This window comes from Mustela nivalis, assembly GCF_964662115.1.
Source record: "Mustela nivalis genome assembly, chromosome: 12".
NCBI classification, from domain to species: domain Eukaryota; kingdom Metazoa; phylum Chordata; class Mammalia; order Carnivora; family Mustelidae; genus Mustela; species Mustela nivalis.
Genome location: NC_139031.1, coordinates 98709138 through 98736684, shown reverse-complemented (window position 1 = coordinate 98736684; position 27547 = coordinate 98709138). Strand labels below are relative to the sequence as shown.

At 41.8% G+C, this 27547-nt stretch overlaps 1 protein-coding gene across 1 annotated transcript in view; it reads left to right on the top strand.

Moving 5' to 3' along the window:
* The first annotated feature begins 16827 nt into the window (after window positions 1-16827).
* Window positions 16828-27547, top strand: part of VOPP1 (VOPP1 WW domain binding protein) — a 110514-nt gene continuing 99794 nt past the window's right edge. Inside the window, exon 1 of the mRNA XM_082691744.1 lies at window positions 16828-17098. Coding sequence (XP_082547870.1) covers window positions 17045-17098 — 54 coding nt within the window. The 5' untranslated portion in view covers window positions 16828-17044. The remainder of the gene's footprint in view (window positions 17099-27547) is intronic.

Here is a 27547-nt window from a genome sequence, read left to right as displayed (position 1 = left end):
TTGGAGGTTCTATATACTCCATAGGGCCTGGTGGTGCCTGTATGTCTAGAGAGAGTGGGCTGTGGGACAGGGTGCTCCTCTGCTGAGAATGAGCATGCCACTTAGTCAAAATATGGATTGGTGGAACATATTTTTAGTCCTCTCCTTGAAAGTCATGGAAATTCTCATCCCAATGCATTTTTTAGTGAGAGACTCCATCTGGAGGAGTGCTGTGAACACTGCTAGAAACTGCTGCTCTATGGTGGTATGTAGGATTTTGACCAAAGTCCTAAAGGTACTCCTTCCTTATTCGTCCCCGCCACAACGCCCAACCCATGCCTTCTGGAGTCAAAGAAATATCTAACTCAAATAGAAGCATTGCTTGACAGAACCCAGAGCTTTCAACTGCTTTACTATTATTTTTACTTTATGAAATGTGGCTTGCTGGACTGATTCCCCATCCCATAAATTTTTTTTTTTTTTTTTTTAAGTCGGGTGATATAAAATATGGAGGCACTGTGCCAGGTGATGAATAAAACTCATCCAAAACCCCCAAATCCCTACAAAAGCTCATACCTCTTAGAGTTTGGGTAGGCTTGCATCTTATTAATTCCATCTTCTGAAATAATATGAGTCTTGTCTAGCTAAAACCCTAATGTAGGGGCTGTGCCTTGAATTTTCCATGGATTTATTTTACATCCTTTCTCTTGCAGATGTTTCAGTCCACTGCAAGGTGTCCTGGAGGAGAGGTAAATCTTTGCATGTTAGAATTATATCATAAACATAATGGTCCCATCTCCCCGATGTGGGAAAGGAGAACAGAGATAGAACCCCAGACACCAACCACGACATATGCAGTTTGCTATTCAGGTTCCTTGGTGTGGGGAGAGAGGGGATTTGAAAGCTCATCATGGTCCCTTCCACATGAAGGCAGACTGATCTTAGCTATCAGACCTGTACTCACCAGAGTCTTTTCTATGGATGTCCTAAAAGATGAAGCAGTTTTGCAGAGAACTTTTTTTTTTTTTTTTTTTTTTTTTTTTTTTTTTTTTTGCCAAAGCATCAGAATAGCAACAGCAAACATTTCAGGGAAGACTTAAAAATGGCCAGACTTAAAGATCTTATGAGACATCGTTATAATGCAATTGACAAGGCACAGTGTTAACGAGACTTCCTCTAACCCACTTTTATTTTCTTCAGTCTCAGTGAGCAATGTTGTGATTATCTGCTGGGGCATTTACATTTCAAAGATGTCACAAGATTTACAACTTCAAAATACATGTTCATATACCTTCTTTTTTTTTTTTTTTAAAGATTTTGTTTATTTATTTATTTGACAGACAGAGATCACAAGTAGACAGAGAGGCAGGTAGAAAGAGAAGAAGAAGCAGGCTCCCTGCTGAGCAGAGAGCCCGATGCAGGCCTCGATCCCAGGACCCTGAGACCATGACCTGAGCCAAAGGAAGAGGCTTTAACCCACTGAGCCACCCAGGCACCCCTATTCATATACTTTCTTATGAATTTTATTAACTGTCTTTCTGAGTTTACTTGTAGCTTGTTGAGTTTCTTCAGTCGTTCTTTTGAATTTTTTTTATCAGCTGGATCACAGATTTGTTGTTTTTCCAGTTGCCAGAGAAACACTGATAGCTTTCGACTATGGCACATTTTCTTAGTTTGAAATTCCTTGTGTTACTATATTGCTGTTTTCACATTTGAAGTATCTTTATTGGTTATCTTCAGGTAATGTTGTTTCTATGGGGATCATAAGTTTATTATAGATAGACTTGCTCTATTGAATTGGAGAAAATATTTATAAATTATATATCTGAGGGGCATCTGGGTCTCAGGCAGTTAAGTGTGTCCAACTCTTGACTTCGGCTCAGGGTCATGAGAGCAAGCCCTGCATCAGGCTCTGTGCTCAGTGGGGAATCTACTTTGTTCCCTGTCCCTCTCTCTCCCTCTCTTTCCCTCCAACCCTTCCCCCACTCATGTGCTCTCTCTCTCTCTCTCCCTGGTATAAATGAGTAGGGGTAACTGGGTGAGGGGCATTAAGGAGGGCACGTGATATAATGAGCACTGGGTGTTATACACAACTGATGAATCACAATAATATATTTTATGTTAATTAATTGAATTTAAATAAAAGAAAATATTTTAAAAATTACACATAAAAAATAAATTAAAAAAAATCATATATCTGATAAAGGATTGATATCCAGAATATATAGAGCACTCCTAAAACTCCAAACAACCTAATTAAAAAATGAACAAAACACTTGAATAAATGCTTCTAGGTAGATATACAAATGCCTAAGCACGTTAGAAGATGCTCAACATTACTAATTTTTAAGGAAGTGCCAATCAAAACAATAGTGAGGTCTCACCTCACACCTAGTACAATAAATATTATTGAGAAAAAATAGAGACATGCCTGGGCAGCTCAGTCAGTTAACCCTCTGACTCTGGTTTTGGGTCAGATTATGATTTCAGGGTCATGAGCTTGAGTCCTGGGTTGGGTTCCACCTCAGTGGGGAGTCTGCTTTCTCATAGACTTTCTCTCTTTCTCTCAAATAAATAAATCTTTAAAAAAAAGAAGAGAAAAAATATAAAATAACAAGTGTGGCTATTGGAAGAAAGCAGAGAAATTGGAATATGTGTACAGTTGTTGGTAATGTAAAATGGTACAGCTTCTGTGAAATTAACCTAGCATTCTCAAAAAATTGAATATTACCCTTTGATCTAGCAATTGCACTTCTAGGTATATATCTAAAAGAATTGAAAGCAAGTTCTCAAAAAGATATCTGTACAATTATGTTTATAACAGCATTATTCACAATATCTGTAATGTGGAAGTAACCCAAAGGTCCTCTGACAAACAGATAAACAAAATATGCTATATATGTATAGTGGAATATGATTTAGTTTTGAAGAAGCAGGGATTTTTGACATATAATATGGATAAACCTTGAGGACATTATGCCAAGTGAAATAAGCCAGTCACAAAAAGATAATTACTTTGTGATTCCATTTATACAAAATACCGAGGATAGTTACATTCATAGAGATAAAAAGTAGAATGGTAGTTGCCAGGTGTTGGGAGGAGAAGGGAATGGGGAGTCATTGTTTAATGAATACAGTTTCAGTTTTAAAAGATGAAAAGTGTTCTGGAGATGGATGGTGATGAAGGTTTCACCATATGAACATACATAGTACCACCAGACTCTACACTTATAATGATTAAGATAGTAAAGTTACGTATATTTTACCAGGGTAAAAATATGTTACTTAAAGAAAATAAAAAGCAGGGGCACCTGGGTGGCTCAGTGGGTTAAAGCCTCTGCCTTCGGCTCACGTCATGGTCTCAGGGTCCAGGGATGGAGCCCTCATTGAGTTCTCTGCTCAGCAGGGAGCCTGCTTCCCCACCCCCTTCTGCCTCTCTGCCTAATTGTGATCTGTCAGTCAAATAAATAAATAAAATCTTTTTTAAAAAATAAAGAAAATAAAAAGCAATGGGAAAAAATTGGGGAGTTTTTAAGCAAAGGAGATTTTTTTCCCCTTGTATTTTAGGAAGGTTATTTTATCAGTAACATGGAGAACAGATTAACAGCAAATAACACAGAAAATATTGAGGGAAGATGTAAAGACCTGAACTAGAAACATTTTTTTTTTGTAAGAAAGAGTAGAGGGCACACTCAAGATACTCTTATGTAATAAAATTAATAAGCAACTTGAGAGGTAAGAGACAGAGAAATAGATAAAAAGCTCTCAGGATTTGGTCTGGTGACCTTGACAGAGTGGAAAAACAGGAAAGGGGGCTGACAAAGAAGATATAAAGTTCAGGGTTTTCCATGAGCTTGAAGATATGTTACCCAAATGAAACACTCTAGTAGGACACTGGATGTGGATATGTTTATGTCATGCTCAGAAATACCATGGACTGATAAAGATTTAAGGATCATGAGCATATCAATGGTAAAGATCTGAAAATGAAAGAAATCATCCACAGAGGCTCAATAATATCCTAGATATTCCAAAAAAGATAAAAGGAGTATATCATCCTTCCCAAAGTGCAAGTCCTTTACTAAAATTTTTCTTATATATTAATTTGAACTAAACCTTTAATTTGATGTGAAATAATGACTAATACTTTTCTAAAAATTATTTTCACACTTTAAATCTGCAAATAACTATAGTTTTTTATAAGAAAATGAATCTGATGGGGTAGGAATTGTAACCTTAATTTAAAATATATTCTCAGCACAAGAAACAACAGGTGTTGGTGAAGGTACTCTGTTGGTGGAAATTAGAATGGTGTAGCCACTCCAGAGAACAGTTTGGAGGGTCCTCAAAAAGGTAAAAATAGAACTACCCAAAGATCTAGCAATTGTACTACTAGATGTTTACCCAAAGGATACAAAAATACTGATTCAAAGAGATACTCGCGCCCCAAAATTTATAGCAGCATTATCAATAATCACCAAAATATGGAGAGAGCCCAAAGTCCATCAACTGGTGAATGGTTAAAGAAGATGTGAGATTTATAGATATAATTATATATAATGGAAATTTACTAAGCCATCAAAAAATTGAAATCTTCTTATTTGCAAGGGCGTGGATGGAGCTAGAGTGTATTATGCTAAGTGAAATAATTCAGATGGAGAAAGACAAATACCATATGACCCCACTTATGTGGAATTTAAGAAAGAAAACAGATGAACATATGGGAAGGGGGGACAAAAAAAAAGGAGAGACGGAAACAAGCTATAAGAAACTCAATGGGGGAAAGACTGAAGGTTGGTGGAGGGGGGTGGGTAGGGGATGGGTTTAATGAGTGATCGATATAAAAGGGGGCACTTGTAATGAGCACTGGGTGTTGTATGTAAGTGATGAATCACTGAATTCTACTCCAGAAACAAATATTGCACTGTATGTTAACTAAAATTTAGATTTAAAGAAAAAGTCTGTTAATCTCTGTTTGGAAGCACTGCAATAATGTCATAGCACATATTCTTAAAAACATACACTTGTAATTTTTCTACTTAGTCCAGAATTTAATAGCTAATTATTCTAATTATTAAAAACATCTATTTTTATGAAAATGGTAGGAATATTAGCTGTATCTATGATGAGGAATTTAGGCAGCCTGAAGACAGAGTTACTGAGGAATACATTTTTCTCCTGAGCCTTCAGCTCAGGCCATGATCCCAGAGTCCTGGGATCAAGCTCCTTGCTCAGTGGGGAGCCTGCTTCTCTCTCTGCCTCTGCCTGCCACTTTGCCTGCTTGTGCTCTCTCTCTCTGACAAATAAATAAATAGAATCTTTTTTTTTTTAAAGGATGTTTAGATGAGATGTGGGACTTAACATTTATACTGGAATGGGTTAAAATTTGGGGAGGCTGTTGGGATGGAAGTGAATGTATTTTGCATGTGACAAGGACATGAATTTTGGGGGCCCAATGGGTGGAGTATAATGAGCTCAATTTTGCCCACCCCCAATTCATATGTTGAAGTTCTCAACACCTATACCTCAGAGTGTGACTGTGTTTGGAGATAAGGCCTTTAATGAGGTGATTAAATTAAAATGAAGCTACTAGTGCAGGCCATTAGAATTCACATTGACTGGTGATCTCATAAAACAAAATTTTTAAACAGAGAGGGACACCAGGGCCACAGGCACAAAGGTCAACCACATGAAGAGGCCATAAGAAGGCAGCTATCTGCAAACTAAGGAGAGAAGCTTCAGAGAAAACCAAACCCACTGACACCTTGACCTTGAATTTCCAGTCCTCAAAACTATGTGGAAATACATTGTTGAAGTCACCCAGACTGTGGCATTTTGTTATAGCAACCTGAAAACATCCGTACTGTAGGTTACCTGCAATTACCTAGCACAAGGGAGAATAAAATTATAATCTTCATTATTCTAAAAAGTGGAGATTTATTTTTATGGAAGCAGAGGAGAACTGATATGGTAGGGTTATCTCTTGGCCTCTCTCATAACCCCTGCAGAGGTTTTGGATGCTGAGAAGAACTTTTTCTTTTTAAAAAGGTTCATGTAATGCTGACAATTGAGAAACATTGAAGTAGAGTAACATCTGCAGTTAGGGGCTAAATTATTTTGTACTTACTTGAGGAGTGCTTTAGCAACTTAAGAATGCGAGCTTGCAAGTCTTTCAATTGTTTAATTCAGAGCAATTGAGTGCCAACTCTGCCAGGTAGGCTAGGCCTGAAGCAAACTGGGTAAGGAAAGACTTGAACTACGCTGTGAAAGAGTCAAGAGTTGGGATGTATGGTGTGAATTTGGTAGAAGGACGTTCCAAATTTTCCCTCATAGTTAGGACTTACTTAGGCCCAGCTTTGTGTTATAGACCAAAGGTCACCAACTGAACGTAGCCCACAGTAATTGTAAATATGATTTATATAGCCAGATCAATGTTCTAAAAATAATTGGATGACCCTTTCACTAGATACCTACTTTTTAATTTGGCCACAGTCCTCAACTCTCCCTATTGCTTTATACTAAACCTCTTCCTGCTTGAAGACTGACTCATGCCTCATCCATGCAGTCATTTACATTGGTTCTTCCTAGTGTGTACTCTATTACATGAGAACAAAATGTACAAGGCTAAAGGTTGTCTGAATTATCCCAGAGCTATTCTCTACCATTTATCTCTTCTCTATGCCAGCAAGAGATAGATACTGTCTTGAAATTGTATGATTTTAATCAGGAGAGTTTGCTTACACAGAAAAAGAATTAATCAGTGGCCCTCAACATAGTGACTTTTCGGTTATTTGGAGGAGACAGAAAGGAGGAAAATAGCTTTTAGGAACCGACAGGACAGAGTAGATATAAACCGGGAACTATCAAATCAAGGCAAGCAGCCAAAGATCACTTGGCTGAATGTGGACAGCTCACCTAGCAACCCTTTGTGCAGACCTGGGCTTTGAAAAGCGGTCAAGGGTATTTCTAGGGCACAATGGAATAAGCAAGGCTATGCTTAGGTTTAAGCTTGGGTTATGCTTAGCACAACTTTTAGTGGATTATGGAAGTGGATTTTATTTGCTAAATTGTTTCAAAGGTTCTGGCGACTAAAACTTTCCCAACTCTTTAAACTTTGACTCAGAATAATAATGTAGACATTTCACTAAGATTGCAAAATTTAGCAGAGATATCTCCAGGGGGGAACTTAGCAGGACTTTAAAACTCATATTTATAACACATACTTGCTACTCCTAACCACCTTCCTTCCTTTAACTTATCTAACATACTCTCCCTTACTTAAATATTTATTTAATGTCTTTGACATTGTACCAGTTTTTAAGGACACGGAAATGAATCTGATATATGCATGGACTCAAAGTAATCACAGGTTAGTTTTGAGGCAGGCAAAGAGGGGAGTAAAGTTTACAAAATGATGTGTCAATTTTAGATCAAATCTAGGAAAGAGTGAGAGGCATCCACTAAACCTTTAGCTCTTTGTCTTTTGAAACATCTTAGAAGACCTCATCTGACTGAAATAGTCTAGAATTTGCTGTAGCTTGCTGCGAGCTAGAGGTTACTCTCATAACTCATCAGTAAAATTTAGGCTGGAAGCTCTACTATAGAAAGGGGATATGACCTATTCGGTTTTTTTGTTTGTTTGTGTTTTTTGGGCGGGGGGGGGGGCATAAAGCAATAGAAGTTTATTAAGTGAAAATACAGAAAAAGCTCTCAAGAGTGAGAGGGGTTTTGAAGAGTTGCTCTTTTATTTTAATTTTTTAAAATTTATTCTTATTTTATCTTTATTTTTTAGGAATATGAGCTGTTCTTGCCTGGTACTCAGAGGTCCCACCTTGTCTGGTCACTGTAAAACATGCGTCAGGCTTTTGGTGCCAAACAGAATCCAAGGACATTTACTCATGAAGCAAAACCGGAGTCCTACTGTAGCTTACTTTCAGTTTTTACTCAAGACTAGCTTTTGAGAATAGCTGTCAGTAGCAAACAAAGCAAGGGACAAGTATGGCTTTAATTCTCCCCTTTGGTTAATTGGATCAAAATAATTTAAGTCCGCCCTCAAATAATGAAACAAAGCATTAACAACTTGGGATCTCTGCCTGTCAAATAAATAAATAAATAAATAATCTTTAAAGAGAGTTTATTTATTTGACAGGCAGTTCACAACTAGGCAAAGAGCCAGGCAGAGAGAGAGAAGCAGGCTCCCTGCTGAGCAGAAAGCCTGATGCGGGGCTCGATCCCAGGACCCTGGGATCATGACTTGAGCTGAAGGCAGAAGCTTAACCCACTGAGCCACCCAGGCACCCCTGGAAATGTTGCTTTTTTTGTTGTTGTTGTTGTTCTCTGCAGTAATTTTTTAAAAATTTATTTCTTTTCAGCGTAACAGAATTGGTTGTTTATGCACCACACCCAGTGCTCCATGCAATATGTGCCCTCCATAATACCCACCACCCACCACCAGGTTCCCCTAACCTCCCACCCCCGCCCCTTCAAAACCCTCAGATCGTTTTTCAGAGTCCATGGTCTCTCATGATTCACCTCCCCTTCCAATTTCCCTCAACTCCCTTCTCCTCTCCAACTCCCCATGTCCTCCATGTTATTTGTTATGCTCCACAAATAAGTGAAACCATATAATTGATTCTCTCTGCTTGACTTATTTCACTCAGTGTAATCTCTTCCAGTCCCGTCCATGTTGATACAAAAGTTGGGTATTCATCCTTTCTGATGGAGGCATAATACTCCATAGTGTATATGGACCACATCTTCCTTATCCATTCGTCTGTTGAAGGGCATCTTGGTTCTTTCCACAGTTTGGTGACCATGGCCATTGGTGCTATGAACATTGGGGTACAGATGGCCCTTCTTTTCACTACATCTGTATCTTTGGGGTAAATACCCAGTAGTGCAATTGCAGGGCCATAGGGAAGCTCTATTTTTAATTTCTTAAGGACTGTCTACACTGTTCTCCAACATGGCTGCACCCACTTGCATTCCCACCAACAGTGTAAGAGGGTTCTCCTTTCTCCACATCCTCTCCAACACACGTTGCTTCCTGTCTTGCTAATTTTGGCCATTCTAACATGTGTAAGGTGGTATCTCAATGTGGTTTTAATTTGAATCTCCCTGATGGCTAGTGATGATGAACATTTTTTCATGTGTCTGTTAGCCATTTGTGTGTCTTCATTGGAGAAGTGTCTGTTCATGTCTTCTGCTCATTTTTTGACATGATTATCTGTTTTGTGTGTGTTGAGTTTGAGAAGTTCTTTATAGATCCTGGATATCAACCTTTTGTCTGTACTGTCATTTGCAAATATCTTCTCCCATTCCGTGGGTTGCCTCTTCGTTTTGTTGACTGTTTCCTTTGCTGTGCAGAAGCTTTTGATCTTGATGAAGTCCCAAAAGTTAATTTTTGCTTTTGTTTCCTTTGCCTTTGAAGACATATCTTGAAAGAAGTTGCTGTGGCCGATATCGAAGAGATTACTGCCTATGTTCTCCTCTAGGATTCTGATGGATTCCTGTCTCACATTGAGGTCTTTTATCCATTTCGAGTTTATCTTTGTGTACAGTGTAAGAGAATGGTTGAGTTTCATTCTTCTACATATAGCTGTCCAATTTTCCCAGAACCATTTATTGAAGAGACTGTCTTTTTTCCACTCTATATTTTTTCCTGCTTTGTTGAAGATTATTTGACCATAGAGTTGAGGGTTCATATCTGGGCTCTCTACTCTGTTCCACTGTCTATGTGTCTGTTTTTATGCCAGTACCATGCTGTCTTGGTGATCCCAGCTTTGTAGTAAAGCTTGAATTCAGGTAACATGATACCTCCAGCTTTGTTTTTCTTTTCCAACATTTCCTTAGCAATTCGGGGTCTCTTCTGATTCCATACAAATTTTAAGATTGTTTGCTCCATCTCTTTGAAAAATACTGGTGGAATTTTGATCGGAATGGCATTAAAAGTATAGATTGCTCTAGGCAGTATAGACATTTTAACAATGTTTATTCTTCCGATCCAAGAGCATGGAATGGTCTTCCATCTTTTTGTGTCTTCTTCAATTTCTTTCATGAGTGTTCTGTAGTTCCTCGAGTACAGATCCTTTACCTCTTTGGTTTATTCCCAGGTATCTTATGGTTCATAGCGTCAGACTGTCCACAGAAACCTGGCAAGCCAGAAAGGCCTGGCAAGATATATTCAGGGGACTAAGTGAGAAGAACATGCAGTCAAGAATACTTTATCCAGCAAGACTGACATTCAAAATGGATGTAGAGATAAAGAGTTTCCAAGACCAGCAAGGCTTAAAAGAGTATATGACCACCAAGCCGATACTGCAGGAAATATTAAGGGGGGGTTCTATAAAAGAGGAAAAATCCTAAGAATATCATTGAACAGAAATATGGAGACAATCTACAGAAAGAAAGACTTCAAAGATAACACGATGTCAATAAAAATGTATCTATCAATAATCCCTCTTAATATTAATGGCCTAAATGCGCCCATAAAATGACATAGGGTTGCAGATTGGATAAAACAACAGGACCCACCCATATGTTGTCTACAAGAGACCCATTTTGAACCTAAGGATACACCCAGACTGAAAATGAATTGATGGAGAAGCATCTCTCATGTCAATGGGCCTCAAAAGAAGGCCAGGATAGCGATTCTCATATCAGATAAATTAGATTTTAAACCAAAGACTATAGTCAGAGATACAGAAGGACACTACATAATTCTTAAAGGGACTATCTACCAAGACGATCTAACAATTGTAAATATCTATGCCCCCAATACGGGAGCAACCAATTACATAAGAAAGCTATTAATCAAGATAAAGAGTCATATTGATATGAATACATTAATAGTAGGAGATCTTAACACACCTCTCTTTGTAATAGAGAGATAATCCAAGCAGAAAATCAATAAAGAAACAAGAGCATTGAATGACACACTGGACCAGATGGACCTCATAGATATATACAGAACATTCCACCCTAAAACAACAGAATACTCATTCTTCTCAAGTGCACATGGAACCTTCTCCAGAATAGACCACATACTGGGTCACAAATCAGGGCTCAACCAATACCAAAAGACTGAGATTATTCCCTGCATATTCTCAGATCACAATGCTTTGAAACTGGAGCTCAATCACAAGGAAAAGTTTAGAAGGAACTCAAACAACTGGAAGCTAAAGACCACCTTGCTTAAGAATGCTTGGATCAACCAGGAGATCAAAGAAGAACTGAAACAATTCATGGAAACCAATGAGAATGAAGACAGTTTGGTCCAAAACCTATGGGATACAGCAAAGGCGGTCCTAAGGGAGAAATACATAACCATCTAAGCCTCCCTCAAAAAAAAGATAGAAAAATCCAGAATACACCAGCTGTCTCTATACCTTAAAGAACTGGAGAAGCAACAACAAATTAAACCAACTCCACACACAAGAAGAGAAATAATCAAGAGTAGAGCAGAGATCAATGAGATAGAATCTAGAGATAAAGTTGTAAGTATCAATGAAACTAGAAGCTGGTTTTTTGAAAGAATCAGTAAGATCGATAAACCATTGGCCACACTAATCCAAAAGAAAAGAGAGAAAACTCAAATAAATAAAATTATGAATGAAAAGGGAGCGATCACAACTAACACCAAGGAAATAGAAACAATCATCAGAAGTTATTATCAACAGTTATATGCCAATAAGTTAAGCAACCTAGATGAAATGGATGCATTCCTGGAAAACTATAAACTCCCAAAATTGAACCAGGAAGAAATTGACAACCTGAATAGACTCATATCTAGTAACGAGATTGAAGCAGTGATCAAAAACCTCCCAAAAAACAAGAGCCCAGGACCTGATGGATTCCCTGGGGAATTCTATGAAACTTTGAAAGAAGAAACACCACCTATTCTCCTGAAGCTGTTTCAAAAAAATTGAAGCAGAAGGAAAACTTCCAGACTGTTTTTATGAAGCCAGCATTACCCTGATTTCCAAACCAGGCAAAAACCACACCAAAAAAAAAAAAAAAAAAAAAAAAAGAATTTCAGACCAATATCACTGATGAATATGAATGCTAAGATTCTCAACAAGATCCTAGCAAACAGGATCCAACAGCACATTAAAAAGATTATCCACCATGACCAGATGGGATTCATCCCAGGGTTACAAGGATGGTTCAACATTCGCAAATCAATCAATGTGATAGAACAAATCAATAAGAGAAGAGATAAGAACCACATGGTCCTCTCAATTGATGCAGAAAAAGCATTTGACAAAATCCAGCATCTGTTCCTGATTAAAATGCTTCAAAGTATGGTGATAGAGGGAACTTTCCTGAACTTCATCAAATCTATCCATGGAAATGTTGCTCTTAAAGGAACTTTTCCTTTAGTGTAAAAAGGATGTATAGGCTTTGGAGCCAGATCAAGTTCAGGGCTAGTAACTCCTTATACTAGCTGACAGGTTTGGGAAGGTTACTTTTTGTCTCTGAATGGTAGTATCTAATCTGTGAAAAAGCCATAATGTTATCCGCTTTCCATACCTGTGAAAACATTAAATTCTATATTATATTCAATGGGTAAGTATAGCATAATATATGCCCAATTACTGCAAATTTCTTCCCTTGTCCTTAGTATTTAACAAATGATGTTGCTTTAATTTAAAGGAGATGCAAATAAAAACTACAATGAGATATCACCTCACACCTGTTAGAAGGTTTAAAAAAAAAAAACAAACCCAAAAAACAAACCCACAGGAAATAGTAAGTGTTGGTGAGGATGTAAAACAATAAGTCTGGGTGCAAATTGGTACAGCCACTGTGGAAAGAAAACAGTATGGAGGTTCCTCAAAAAATTAAAATTAAAACCATGCTATTTTTTATTAGTCAATCAGAGAAAGACAATTATCATATGATATCCCTGATATGAGGAAGTTGAGAGGCAGTGCGGGGGGGGGGGTTGGGGGGTAGGAAGGTAGAAAATGAAACAAGATGAGATCAGGAGGGAGACAAACCATAAGAGACTCTTAATGTCCAAAACAAACTGAGGGTTGTGGGGGCGGGGGGAAGGGGGTAGGGAGAGGGTGGTTGGATTATGGACATTGGGGAAGGTATGTGCTATGATGAGTGCTGTGTGGTGTAAACCTGGCGATTCACAGACCTGTACCCCTGGGGCTAATAATACATTATATGTTTATAAAAAATTTTAAAAAATTATTTAAAAAAATCGTATGAAGGAACTGGTCGGATATGAAGCTTCTTTGAAGGAGAATGCAGGCAACTGGTGTGTATACAGCCAACGAAGCAGTGGGGAGGCCGAGACTCGTGGGTTGAGAGTGTTAAATTGGCTTGGGTTGCTAAATTGTAAATCCTTGGCTGAGGTTCTCACCCTAACAAAGGTCGTTTGTATTTTTATAGGATTTACATTGCCATTGGAGAAAAAAAATTTTTTTGCATCCCTGCTGTATAACAAAGCTTGCAGCTTAGTTTTCTTTTTTTCCCTTTTTTTAATAAAGATTTTTATTTATTTACTTGACAGAGAGAGATCACAAGCTGGCAGAGAGGCAGGCAGAGAGAGAGGAAGGGAAGCAGGCTCCCCGATGAGCAGAGAGCCCGATGCGGGGCTCGATCACGACCCTAGCTGAAGGCAGAGGCTCAATCCACTGAGCCACCCAGGAGCCCCGCAGCTTAGTTTTCTATAAGTTAATTTCTGCCCTTAAAAAAGTAGTAAAACACCCTAATGGTAAACAGTAAATCAAAGTTAGGAGAGTCCAAAGACCCTTGGTGGGCTTGTCTGATGGTGCCCTTACCATGACAATGAAGCCCACAGTAACCTTGCCTGTTTTTCTTGCAAGTTCTGGTTCTAACAGGTACAGTTCAGCGGTGCTTATTTTACTTTATTTCATTTATTTATTTATTTCAAGTGAAAATGTTTTAGTATTTAATGTCTTAGTATTAATAGCTATTGGCTCAAAAATTAAAATATTCCATCAAATGTACACATTTGAGTTATTAAAACTTGGTTATAGGGGCACCTGGGTGGCTCAGTGGGTTAAGCCTCTGCTTTCGGTTCAGGTCATGATCTCAGGGTCCTGGGATCGAGCCCCATATTGGACTCTTTGCTCAGTGGGGAGCCTGCTTCCTCCTCTGTCTCTCTGCCTGCCTCTCTGCCTACTTGTGATCTCTGTCAAATAAATAAATTAAAAATAAAAAATAGGTGGAGATAAACACATCAGCTTTAATGTAGATAGTATGCAATAAAAATGAAAAATCTACTTTGGGAAAGTTAACACAAATAGAAAAATTGATTAAAATTGTGTTCACTAAAAGTCCTGCCATTAGCATTTTTATTTAGTACAATATATGCTAGAATATAAATACATAACAATATACCTTTTCTTATCATTGGGAGTCCTTTATACAACTAAAATCAATGGCCAATATTTTATATGAAAAAGAAAAATAAACTAAACCTGCAAATTCTCAGAAAAGAAGCAAGGATATAGGAAAATAAAGTATTTTATATAAATTACAGAGGACAGTTACAGTGAAAATCCATTACCTTCCTCTGACTCAATTTTACAAAATAAAGTCAACATGTGTTATTCTGTGAACTGTTAAGTTTAAAGTAATATATTTTTTTAAATTATGGAAGTATGTAATATATTGCCCATCATAAAACACTGAAAAATACTGACGGGATAAATACTACTCATAATCCAACCATGTAGATGTATATTGGGGAGTAATCAATATATTTTAACATTTCCAGCTAACATCTCTTTAAGGCAGAAACATCATTACTGAATAGAAATGTTTTTAGGTGAAGGAATTAAAAGAATAGGGTCTACTGAATTTAAGCAATAGCCACCAAACATAAAACTGGGATCCTGAAATACCTTTTTGTGGCATTCAGGATAGAATCAGCATTTTAGAAATACCCACTTCAGTTTTGTTAGGAGAGAGTCTCCAGCTGCTTGGATCAAAAGAGGAGAAGGGTGCTTCCAAAGATGGAGAGTATATAATATAGTGACATACAGAATTCAAAGCAAGTATGTGAGTATGTGTATATATCGTATTATTGCTATAGCTGTGTTTATATATGAATCTGTATATATGTGTGTATTCGTATACACACACTGATATGCTCTTAATACATAGCTGTGTTTATTTTTCCCCAGTTTGAGGAGTTTGTGACATGTTATTATTCCTGTTCCCTCTCGGATATCATGGGATAAAACCCAGTCTCAAAGGTTTCAAATTCCATGAAAACAACCGTGTGTACATTTGTGGTTTTATATACACATATATATGGCAAATACATACACACACACACAATTTTGTCTTTAGTGCTAATGCAAGTTGGATCTTGGAAAAAAATGTAGGTAAAGTATCATGTGTTTCTGTCTGTGCTTGGAACATACTGTAAAATGTTATATATTTGGAATATATTTTGTGGTTTGCCTAATATTTATAAAGACAACTCTGGGAAGAAATCAAAAGGTGATTTCATTGAAATACTAGAGAAATGGGGGCCATGTTACCTCTGATTGGAGCCTTATCATTGTATAGTAAAAATATGCATTTCTATGTCAACATCCAGATTGTTTTATATGTTAATATGGTGGCAGGAATCCCTAATAAAAATACTGGGGGGGGGGGGGGGAGGAACACTGTGGCCCTTTCAAAAGGTAGTGGTCAAAGACAAACTGTTATCTTGATCCCATATACGGTTCTTAGTTCCTAACTGGAGTTGACCTTCTTTTCATAGTCTTCTTTAGGTGGTGTAGTTCAGCAAGGTTTTCATCAGGAAATTCAGCCGTAGTATCTGGGGCTGTGGTGGCTCAGTCTGCAGCCCACGAAGGCAGTCAGTCCCACAGGTCACTGTGTATTCACACATTCAGGTTGTACCAAGCCCCGATGATGCAAGCCCCTGTCAATATTACGTTTCTGCCCGCATATGCTTTTGATTGGATAACATTATCTCCTATTTTCATGGCTTGGGAATAACAGCCAACTTCAACCACATTATTTACGCCCTTTAATACCCTTGACCCCTTGGTGTCTCCACTCAGCACCCTGTATGTGTCATAGTCATCTAAGTGACTATCCCTTTAAACTTCAGGCGTAAGTTTTCAAGGAGCCCACCTCTACACACTGGCCCTCCGGCTCAGGGTCTGGTACATCTTACAAGTTCAATAATGCTTGTTGCATTACTGATGAGCTGGGATCTGAGCCACTTTGTGAAAAAGAAAAACAAAAAATGGTGGGTGCCAGGTAGTGGACGTGGCAAGGTGGTTCAGCAGAGTTGAAGGACATCCACACTCAGCAGGGGGAGGGCAGACGGTAACGTGGGACCGATTGTGGCGGAGCCAGGCAGGAGCAGGGGAGAAGGATGCAGACCGAGAAAGCACCGACATCTTAATGAGAAGTGAGGTGTAAGGAGCCTTCTATTCACAGTCGGGCTCCCTCTCCCTTGGGCTGTCCTGTCACAAGTGGGCAGAGTGCACTCTCGGTAGGAAGAGGAGGGAGAGCGAAGAACAGAGAAGCCCTGGATGCCAGACGCAGCGACAGGTTCCTCTACAGCCACCTCCCTCCGAAACAAGCTTCAGCACGCGAAGACTTGGCTTCTGTTAAAAACCTCCCTGGGTCTGTTCGAGCGTGACAGGACGGTCTCGATCGAGGGAGGAGACACCTGACAGCTCCTCTCCCACCCGCCTGGCCCCGCAAGCCCTATCCCGGCTGCCGGCGGACGCCTCCAGGCGTCGCGCACCCGGGCGCCCAGCAGCCGCGTTACCAGCCGGGGCTGGGACCGCGGTGCCCGCGGGCGCGTGCCCAAGCGGGCGTGCCGGGAGCGCGCGCGAGCCGAGGGGCGGAGCGTTGGGCGGAGAGCAGCCGGGGCGGCGCGGCGCGTCTCGGCTTCGCAACTGCCGGCCGCCGCGCGCCCCCAGCTCCGGCTGGCCCGGGGTCCGAATCCCCGCCCCGCCCCCCGCCCTCTCGCCCGGCCCACAGGGGACGTGCCGCTGCCGACTCGCGCCCGCCACTTGATAGCAGGGCACACCGGAGAGGACGCGGAGCCATGAGCCGCCTGCCCCGGAGGGTGGCGGCGCTGCTGCTCGGGCTGCTCGTGGAGGTAGGGGCCGAGGCCGGGCCGCGCTTCCCCGGGCGCCTCTCAGATGCGCTAGCGGAGCGCGAACAATGCCGGGGGCCGAGCGGGGTGCAGTGCCGGGACGCCCCCGAAAGACCATCCGGGAGAACCCGAGAGGTCGAGCGGCGGAGAGCCACAGGCTCGCGGACCTGCATAAGTCCGGCTGCTGAATGTGTGGGGATCCTGGTGACAAGGTCCCATCCGTCCCCCACCCCCGGGCTCCCCCCGGCCTCCCCTCCTGTTCCCCACCCAAGACCGCCTACGCTTCCCCACACCCCTTCTCCCGCGCTCCGGGCTGGCTTTTTTCCCTCGCTCGTCGCGGCGGTCTGGAGGACTCAGGAGTGACCTTTACGCGTTGTACCCCAAGTTCCCTCGAGGAGGGCGGGAAGGAGGGGGTTCCGCGCGGCGGGGGAGGGGGCGGTGGTCCCGGGAGCGGCGCAGGCGCAGTGTCCAGGCCGCGTGCGGTTCGAGGTTGGAGTGGGGGGAGCGCGGAGGTGCGAACGCGCGGACTCGTAGTTGTGGGAAAATGTCACGGAATAGCAGGGAAGTCGCCGCGCTGAGCGGGAGAAGGCATTCCTAAGCGTGAAAATGAAGCGCACGGTCTCCAGTTTGGAGAGAAAAATTCCGTGGAGAGTTTGGGTGTTGGGCGTGATTTTCTGGAAGCCTAGAGAGGGAACTTGTTGAAGCCACTGCGGCAGCGCCCGGTGAAATCAACACTCCCGCCGCCGCTCCAACCCACCCCGCCCTGCCCGGGGGCTGGGAAGTTGCGCCCCCCAATGGGGGGGGGCTCCCCCTTTTTTCTAAAGCGGGTTTTTTAAAAGGTGAGCTAGTAGGATCCTGGGGTGTGGAGTTTGACTTAGGGTTTGTCCAATTCCCTGCTCGTCTTCGTTACTTTGAAGGAAATTTGCATTAAATTAATGAAATCAGAGTGAATGGGTGATGAATACTTATACTCCTTTCTGTGTTTTCTATTTTAGAGGCCTGTAAAACTTTAATAGTTGGGTATCTGTGCTGGAAATTACTTGGTTTTCTTAGTTGATTAAAAGATGATTATTAGGAAATATTGGATGGGAACGTCTTCTTAGCACTCTAAAGTAAGGTTGATGTTTTGAAAAGCTTCTTGCTCCAGGCAGACTTTTTGTTTTTTCCTTAAGATTATTTATTTATTTGAGAGAGAGAGAGAGAGAGAGAGAGAGAGAAAGTGCCCTAGCAGGGGTAGGGGCAAAGGGAGAGGGAGAAGCCGACTTCCCTTTGAGCAGGGAGCCCTATGGGGAAACTGAATCCCAGGACCCTGGTGGTTAACTGACGGAGCCACCAGGCCCATGTTATTGCTCTTTGGTTTCTTATTTAGTATTTTTGTATGGTGCCTCCTCACATGCATTCTTTGCATTTGTTGAGAATTTTAAAACCTTAGGTATCACATCTCTGTGACTCACCAGACAGAACATGGGGGAAGTGAATCTGAAAGGGCTGTTTCCCTAAACACCAATGAATCTGTACTTAATGCATGCAGTGCCCGCCTCCCAGCCACCTTTTCAAATCAGCTTTTGATAAAATTATCTAGCGTTCCATTGTCTTGCCTTTCTCTGGGCTTTAGTGTGTGTGGTGCTGTGTCCTGTTATGTAGCTGAGACTGCTTCAGGGACCCAGTGCTTTCCAAAGAAGCTTCTTTTCCAAAGGAATTTCTCATCTTAATAGAGTGTTCAAGTCATGTCTGAAAGGTTGAGATGATATGAAAGGCAGAACTGAGACAACAATGAAAACGAAATGACTAAGCTGATGTTCTCAAAGTCAAATATCTAGATGATGGGTAATTTCTGCTTTCAGTACGACGGTGTGGTGTAGCCCACTTTCATGAGATGATTATCCTAAGCACCTGATTTGTCTCTGGAGGAGAGGTGTCTCTCTGAGGAAGTAAGATTTTTTAAAAAATAGTTCATCACATGGAATTTTATGCACGAGATAGGTACTGAGATGTTTTCATCTTAAATTGGTTGCTCTGAATTTCATCTAAAATTGGCTGTTGTCAGAGCACCTTTGATGCTCGAAGTCCTGAATCACATACGTAAGTGTGCAATCACATTTGCCAGATATGTGAGGAGGCAAAGAGTTCTCTGCACGTTAAGCACGTAAAAATACCTACCGATGGAGATATTTGGGGACTTCTGACAGCCAATGGCAACCCAGGAGTGTGCCTCTATTTTTTTGTTCTGCTTGAATGGGTTTAACTGTAATTGATTATATGCTGCTGGGGGAAAAAGGGCATCCTCCTAGCAGTAGTCATTCCATTCCAGCCCTGCAGCACTCTGTTCCTAGCCAGCACCACCTGGGACCAGGCAGCAAGAAGTCCTTAAGTAGGGAGGGCAACCGGAAACTGTTTTGAAAAGGGCTCCCCCTGCCCCCATCCCTTTATAGAAATTCACATACCTGTTAGACATAAAGGCTACATATTTATTTTTTACTTATCACACATTATTTATAGAGTACTTACCCTGTTTCAGGTGCTGGTCTAAGTAAGCACTTTACAAGTATTAACTGATTACAAATATTAACTTAGCAATGACTTCTTTTGCCATTTTATTTCAAAGGGAAGATGTTATGAAGAACTTGTCCACAGTCTCAGCTGCTGTGAAATGTGAGGGACTTGAGATAGAAACCCAGGCAGCTGGCCTCCGCCTCCCTGTGCTGCGCTACTGGTTCTCCCACTGCTGGACACCACAGAGACGTGGCAAGGATTTGCACATAGGGTGTCCTGAAGCCAGGGGTGGGCTTGGAGAGGTCTGTGTTCCATGAAGCAGGTGAACCAGCAACATATGCTCTAGAGTTCAGTCACACTTCCTTAGGGGACCCATGTAATCTAGCGTCCAAACTGTGACGCATGGGAGAATGAAATCAGAAGCTCTTAGTAACTGGGCAGTCCACAGGACTGTCTCAGGAAATTTGGTTATTTGCTCACCCTAAAGCCTAGAGAGGGCTTTAAAGTAGGAACAACAGGCTGTTGAGAGCACCGCCTCTTCCCCAGGGAGGCTTCTTAGGAGCTCATTAGTGAAGTGACCTTTCCTTTCTGGTATCTCAGAGTTTCCTATGAATTGCAGGAAAAGCAGATGAGGCCGCTCATTATATCTCCCTAACCCCCTCTTCCCCCCACTGTCACTCTGCCAGCTGCTTAGGTCCCAGGCACCCAGGTCACGAATGTGGTCACAGAATCAGGGAATCCCAAGGCCTTTTTTGGGTAATAAAATTCCAAAGTTCTCTGCTTCTCTTCTGCTCACTGGCTCCTGTGAGGCCCCGAGGACAGTGCCTCCAGAAAGACTGAAAGTGCTAGACTGTCTCCTGGTAGCCCCGGGAAAGTCATTCCCAGCGGTCTTCATGGAGCTGCAGTGGCACCTTAGAAGCCAGAGAAAAAAAAAAAATTAAGTCTGATTGTGCTTTAGTTGAACCTGGGGAGTAATTAGGCTCTAGGGGTATGGGCCTCTCAGGGGCTTTTTGTCAGAGTGCCTCATTTTCTAGATATTGTTATTGCAGTCACTTTCTGGAGGTGAGGTTGTTGACACTTTTATAATATACTTTGTCGTGTTTGTTCCAAGGGCTCCGAAATGAGCCTAGAAACATGCAGTGTACTATTTAATACAACTCTGCCCAGTGCAAGTGCCGGGTGTTCTGTTGGATCTGTTCACTGGGGGAATGAACTCTGCTGGGTTACCGACTGGAGGGACTGGCATCAGTATTTTTCTGTTTCTCCCCTGGCACCCCAAACTGGAAGCCTTTAAGGGTGACTGCTCCGTGTGTTTCAAAGTCGTTGCCACAGAAGAACAACCCCTTCTTAGGCTAAAAAAAGGGAGAGGTCTTCTCCTAGAAAGAGGGTTGAAAAGTGAACACTGTCTTTTGAAACTAAGGAAAATAAGAGGATTACTGAGTATTTTTCTAACGTCCTATGACGTTAGAGGCTAGAGATTAGAACCTGGGAGGCTAGAGATTAGAACCAAGTCGTGTTTAAGGTTTTTTTGTTTGTTCGTTTGTTCCTTGCCATATGTCTCTTGTGCCCTGGAATGCCAGCAGTTGTGGCAGCCCTTGGGTCCCAGTTCTCTGACATTAACCTTTTCAGCCCTCCCACTTTGTAGAGCTTTTGGAATCTGAGCAATGTGCAATTTGAATGCAAAAGAAGACTGTGGGGAGTTTGTTTCCTCTAGAGGCACAAGGGAGGCGGGGTGCTGAGGATGAGAGCTGGCACTGATAAATGAACCCAGTGGCTAGCACTTGCTCTGAAGTAGGGAAAGCCTGGCCCAGGTATGTGAGGAGAGCCAGACTTGGGGCTCTAACTGGCCCTTGCTTTCTTTTGTGCACAGTTATAAAGGCCAGCTGGGGGGACGTGACTCCAGAAGTGCATGGATTAGGCTCATGGTCACGTGATTATCTAGCCATAGGATGACAGCTCATTTTCCTAGAACTCGTGTTTGTCATCTCTTCTTGATGAGGCCTCTCCCATGTCACCCTTAGTGACACCCTGTATAAATCCCAGCCTCCCTGCTCAGACCAATTCCTTCCCTTCTCTGTATCTATTACCTCTAAAATATGATGGGATTTACATTATAAGGGCAAAAGTTTGTTCCATTTTGTTAACCGAAATATCCCCAGCTCCTAGAACAGGACCTGCCACAGAACAGGACTCCGTAAATATTTGAATGAGTAAACAGATTAGTGGGTAATGATCATGGGTGAAGGAGCTGAGTGGATCTACAGTAGGAGAGGGGAAGGTCATTGTTTAGTTGTGAGCACCTGTACTAGGACTTAGCTCTAATCTGTTTGAACACCTGCAGTGACGGAAACTTAAAATCTCTCAAAACAATGCATCAGTTTTTTGGACAATCTCAGTAGTAGTTTAAGTTTTCTGTTATATTGAGGAGAAATGACTGTGTTGTTTTTACCTGGTTCTAGTTCTACATTCTTGGGCCTTGTAGAAGAAATAGAATCACAGTGTCAACCCCTCAGTGTTTGACCACAGCTATTATAGTCCCCACTGTATTCTTCTCAAGGTTCATTCCCTTCTGTCATTTCTCCAAGGACGTGGTTTTGAATCCTCTCACCATCCTCACAGCTGCCTTTTGAAAACTCTGTCACTCTGTAAGACTCAAGTAATTCTCACTGATTGGTCCTAGAAAAAGTCAAAACTAATCCGTTTAAAACAAGGGCCAAAATTTTGTTGTTAATAGTGGGAGAAAAAGCAAAGCTCAAGTTATAAAAATGAGTTAATTTTATCTAAGTATTTTTGTAATTATGAATCCATTTTGGGGGTGGGAGAGAGATTAATTTTTCTGACAAAAATCTATGATGAATAATAGGATAGTCTTCACTCGACATTGGAAATTAGAGGCATGATCATAAAGTTTTTTGTCTTTTTTTCCCTCAGAATTCTATATTCTAGTAATCAACCCTTCCCCCCCAATTCCCACCTCTAGCTTCTCCTGATCTTTTTTATTCATATCCTTCTCCTTTGGTCATTGTTAGTGATTTAGCTACCAGATTCTTTTGTCCCTTCCATAGGCTTCATGAGCTACTGCATCTCTGTGAGATCTACAAGGTCATTGCTGTCTGTTCCTGTGGTATCTGTTGTACTCTCCTGTGATCTTGTCATCAAAGATGTCACATACTTAAGTGGGCTGGGTTGTTGGTGCACTGCTTTAGGAGAGAGTTCAGTAGTGAGTATATTTTGTCATGAAGCCTTTAGCTTGCCTCTTATCTCTTCCCCACTGTTACTTATTTGAGCAATAAGGACACACTGTTCTATAGGTGTGACTGACTGGCTCTATCACAGCCCTAGTGTGGACCTTGTCATATGCAGATAAGATAAGCCAAGAGATTCACATTGAATTTTCAGTGACACTTCAATCTTTTTAATATGGGGTCCGGGTAACCCACAAATCCTCAGAAAAGTTGTGGAGATGTTTATTATAATTTATTATAATTTTAAAAACTGAAATTGAGGACTATATATTTATTCTAATTATATTTCACATTACATTCTTCATGTCATCTTGTTAAAATTGTCAGCATCTGCTTGGATGTCTCAGTCCATTTGGGAGGCTATAACAAAATACCACCTACTGGTATAAACAACAGAAGTTTATTTCTTATGGCTCCAGAGGCTGAGAAGTCCAAGATCAAGGCTTCAGCATGGCTGAATCTTAGTGAGGGCCCTCTTCCTGACTTGTAGTGAAGCACCTTCTAGCTGTGTCCTCACTTGGTGGAAAGGGCAAGGGGTCTCTGTGGGATCCCTTTTAGAGGAGCACTAATCCCATTCACGAGGGCCTTTAAACACCTCCTAGGGGCCCCAAACCAGCACATCAGGCACTAGGGTTTCAACATATGGATTTTGAGGGAACGTGAACATTCAGACCATAATAGATGATGACACGACCATGTGTTGTAGAATCTCAACTCTTTGTATATGGGCTGGTAGTCTTTGAGTAAATTACTTAAGCTCTCATCGACTCAGGTGATTCACCTATAGAAAGAGAAGTGCCTTAGTGTTGAGGGAGTCCATGGGAAAATCCCCCACTTGAGACAACTCTGTGTAGGCTGGATAAACAGATTGTGAACATTGTCTCTAGGCAGGCCCCAGGCATCTTTATTTTTTAACAGGTGCACAGTGCTTCTGATGATGAGACGACAGTCTGTAGTCAGCCCAGCCAGACTAAACTGTTTGCTACGGGTCCCCGAAGGCACCACATGATCTCTGGTTGTTTCCCTTCCCTCTTACTTTTCCATTTGAACTCCCACCATAGTTGAAGATGATTAGGTGATGTCTAGGAAGACCATGCTAATTGTCCCCTCAGGTATGAGTTAAGTGCCAGAGCTGGGCAAACCACTTTCAGGACCTCCTAGCAGAGGTATTTTAATTGCCCATTTGTGGTCTGTGAACCTGTTAGACCTTGAGCTTTTAGGGGACCTTGGTTCCGAAAAGTTTAGCAGATATGGGAAGAGGGGGTGTGGAATGAGGGCAGGAGCCTGGATGTAGAGGTTTACCTCAGGAAAGAGAATGTGGTTTGAGTCGGGGAATGAGGAGGTGAGCAAGGGGAAAGGTGTAGAAATATTTTAGGTTTAGTGGGGCAACTGGGTGAGATACTTGTTGTTGTTGTTAAAGTAATCCAAGAAGCCGAGTTGGAAAGCATCTGAACTTTAAGTAATGGCAAAGGTCTGAGAGAGGTATTGTGGGAAGGGCCACTTAGATGGTGTATACCTCTTCGTTGCAGAACATTGCTGGCTGAGATTTAAATGAACATTTCTAATAGTCCTGTGGATACAGCCAAGCGTCCTGACTTGCCTTTGATGACAAGGGAGCAGAGGAATGAGAAGGTAGCTACTAGAGTTGGGATTGGTGCTGGGACCATGGTAGTATGTCAGGAGCATGAGAATTCTTAGAGGTTATTGTTAAGATGGCTAATTTAGGGTCAATCTGGAAGGTATAAAATTAGAAGGGGGTTCATGGATTGGAAAATGAAGAAAGTGGAGGATATGGGGCACATCCCCATAAATTGAGCCATTGGGAAAAGAGTGAGGATATTGTGCTAAGGAAAAAAAAAACTTGCTATGAGGTCTGTATTAGTTTTCTGTTACTGCTATAACATATTAGCTCAAACTCAATGGCTTAAAACAACACAAACTTACTATCTTGAGGTTCTGGAGATCAGATGTCTTACATTGGACTCACTAAAATTAGGGTGTCAGCAGGACTGCTGGGCTGCATTCCTACTGGAGGCTCTACTGCATACTCTGTTTCCTTGCCTTTTTAGTTTCTAAAGGCTGCACCCATTCCATGATTTCTGGTCCCTTCTTTCATCTTCAAAGAATAGTATGTTCAAATTTCGCTCACTTCTGCCTCCTTGTGTTCCTTATAAAGGCTCTTGTGAATAGAATAGATGGTGCCTACCCAAATTAGCCAGGATAATCTCTCCATCTCAAGATCCTCAACTTAATCACATTTGGAAAGTCTTTTGGCCATGTAAGGTGACATACAGGTTTCAGACATTAGTTGGTGGACATCTTTGAAGGGAAGAAGAGGCATTATTTTGCATAATACAAGGTTGAAAAAACTACTGCTTAACATAAATATTGTGGCTAAATCACTGTTAGTGAAGTTTTTTTACAGTCCATTAACACATTGCCTACAAGATTATTCTGTGGGAAACTAACCTGTGCAGTCCAAAGCCCTGCTGAGATAGATGGTCAGTGGAGTGAGTGAGTAAGTGTGTGCCACAACTTGCTGCGCTGGGTTGAAGTGAAGATTTATTAGTAAGTCTGTTTCATGCTTTGAGTTCTTGGTAGGAGGTGTGAAAATATGTGGTACTCAGCCTTGTGGAAGTTGATGTTTATTTCCAATTTTCCTGAGTTGCACAGGAGGGCAAATCATAGATAGAGAAAAGGTTTCTGTCATCATGGAATTGAGACCACAGGTTACCTGATGCACTTGATGCTTTTTCCACTTCCTTGCAGGAAAGGAACTGGTCTTCACACTGGTCCCCTGAGTTGGGTGTTTGGGGCCATCACTGTGGTGGCTTCTTAGGCTTGCCTCATGATCGTCTCTGTGGGGAATGACTGCCCTTGGAGACTGCCTTCTGGACAGGAGTCATCCTACTCCTGTGAGACTAAAGGGGTTGGCAAGGAGTCTGGGAAGATGGCAGAGTAGGAGGATCCTAAGTTCACCTCATACAACAGATACACCTAGTAATAGCCACACTGGTGTAACTAACCCAGAAAATGAACCGAAGACTGGAAGAACAGACACTCCACAATGAATCTTAGAGAAGCCACATTGAGAAATGGTAGGAAGGGCATGGTCCTGGTCAGTCAGGATCCAAACTATCCAGTGAGATGAACCATAAATTGGAGGAGTACCATGGAGCCTGGAGCATGGAGAAGGAACAGGAATATACCCCACACCAGGTACCCCAGACACAGGGGACCTGCACTGTGAAGATCACTCCCCATAAGATTTGACTTTGAAAGCAGAGGGGCTTAACTTTGTGAGTTTTTATAGTCAGTGAGACTTTTCTCCAAGAATAAAAGAGTTGGCAGAAGCCATTTCTCACAACCGCCCCCTGCCTGGGCTAAATACCCAGACACCTGCAAGAACCAGCTTGAACACTCTCCATATAGCTTGTTAACACCATGTGTCCTACCTTGTGCTCTCCTTTGAATTTGCCCCGTCCAACCCACCCTACCTGACAGAAGTCCCATCAAAGCAGCTCGTCAGATCTCCTCCTTCAAGCAGTACCAGTAAGCAGCTGCATAGGCCTTGCTAATACTACATGCCCTGCCCCCATGTTCTCCTATGGACTTGTCCCATCCAACTAGCCCCACTTGGCAGAAGTCCCTCCAAAGCAGCTCCATGTCTCATCCTGCAAAAAGACCAGCATACATCTTACTAACTAATACCATGTGACCTGCACTCCCACATTCTCCTGCAGACTTCCCTGTCCAACCAGCCCCACTAGGCAGGAGTCTATCTAAAGCAGCTCCAGAGGCTTCTCATTCTTTAGTCAGCCCCAGCAGTGCCCAACAGCACTCCAAAGTGACTCCTCTCAGGGAAGTCATAAGGCCAGTGCTTTTAAGATCAAGAGGAGAAGATAACCATACACAACAGTCCCACTGCAGCCCCAGCAGTGGGCTGGGGTCAGACATTCAGTCTGACTGCCAGTCCCACCCACCAACAAAAACTTCACAGGGAGCAGCACAAAGAGAGAGTGCTGTGACTACAGCAACTCTGCAACTCACTGCAACCACAGCAACTCACTGCAACCCCAAGAGATGGACTGGGGTAGACACCTGGTCTGACTGCAGGCCCTGCCCACCAGTGAAAGCCTTTCAGGAGAACAACTCAGGGAGACACACTGCAGTTAAGTGTGACTGCAGCCCTGGCAAATGGGCTGAGGAAAGGCATCTGGTCTGACAGAACTACAAGCCCAGTGTGGCCCCAGACTGACCCCTTAATGATGCAGTGACCAGACCGCCTACAATAGGTAAAGAGAGCCATTGTAACTGAGTGAACTGAAGGCAAACATGGCTCAACCACAGGAGTAAGGTGCATGCAGCACATGCAGGAGATACTCCTTGAAGTGCCAGGTTCTGGTGAAGCGGGAACATTGCACTATTGAGCATTATAGGACCTATTCTCTGTAAGGCCAGTGCTTTTAAGATCAAGAGACATAAATGACTTTCCTAATACATTGAAACAAACACAGAGGGTTAGACAAAAAAAAAGGAGAGGAATATGACTCAAATGAAAGAACAGGGCAAAATCACAACAAGAGAACTAAATAAAATGGAGATAAAGCAATATTCCAGATAGAAATTTCATCTCTGATTGGTTCTTTTTATGTTTTCTACTTCTATTTTTAAAGAATCAATTAGAGATGAAGAACTGAATAATTGAATTTAA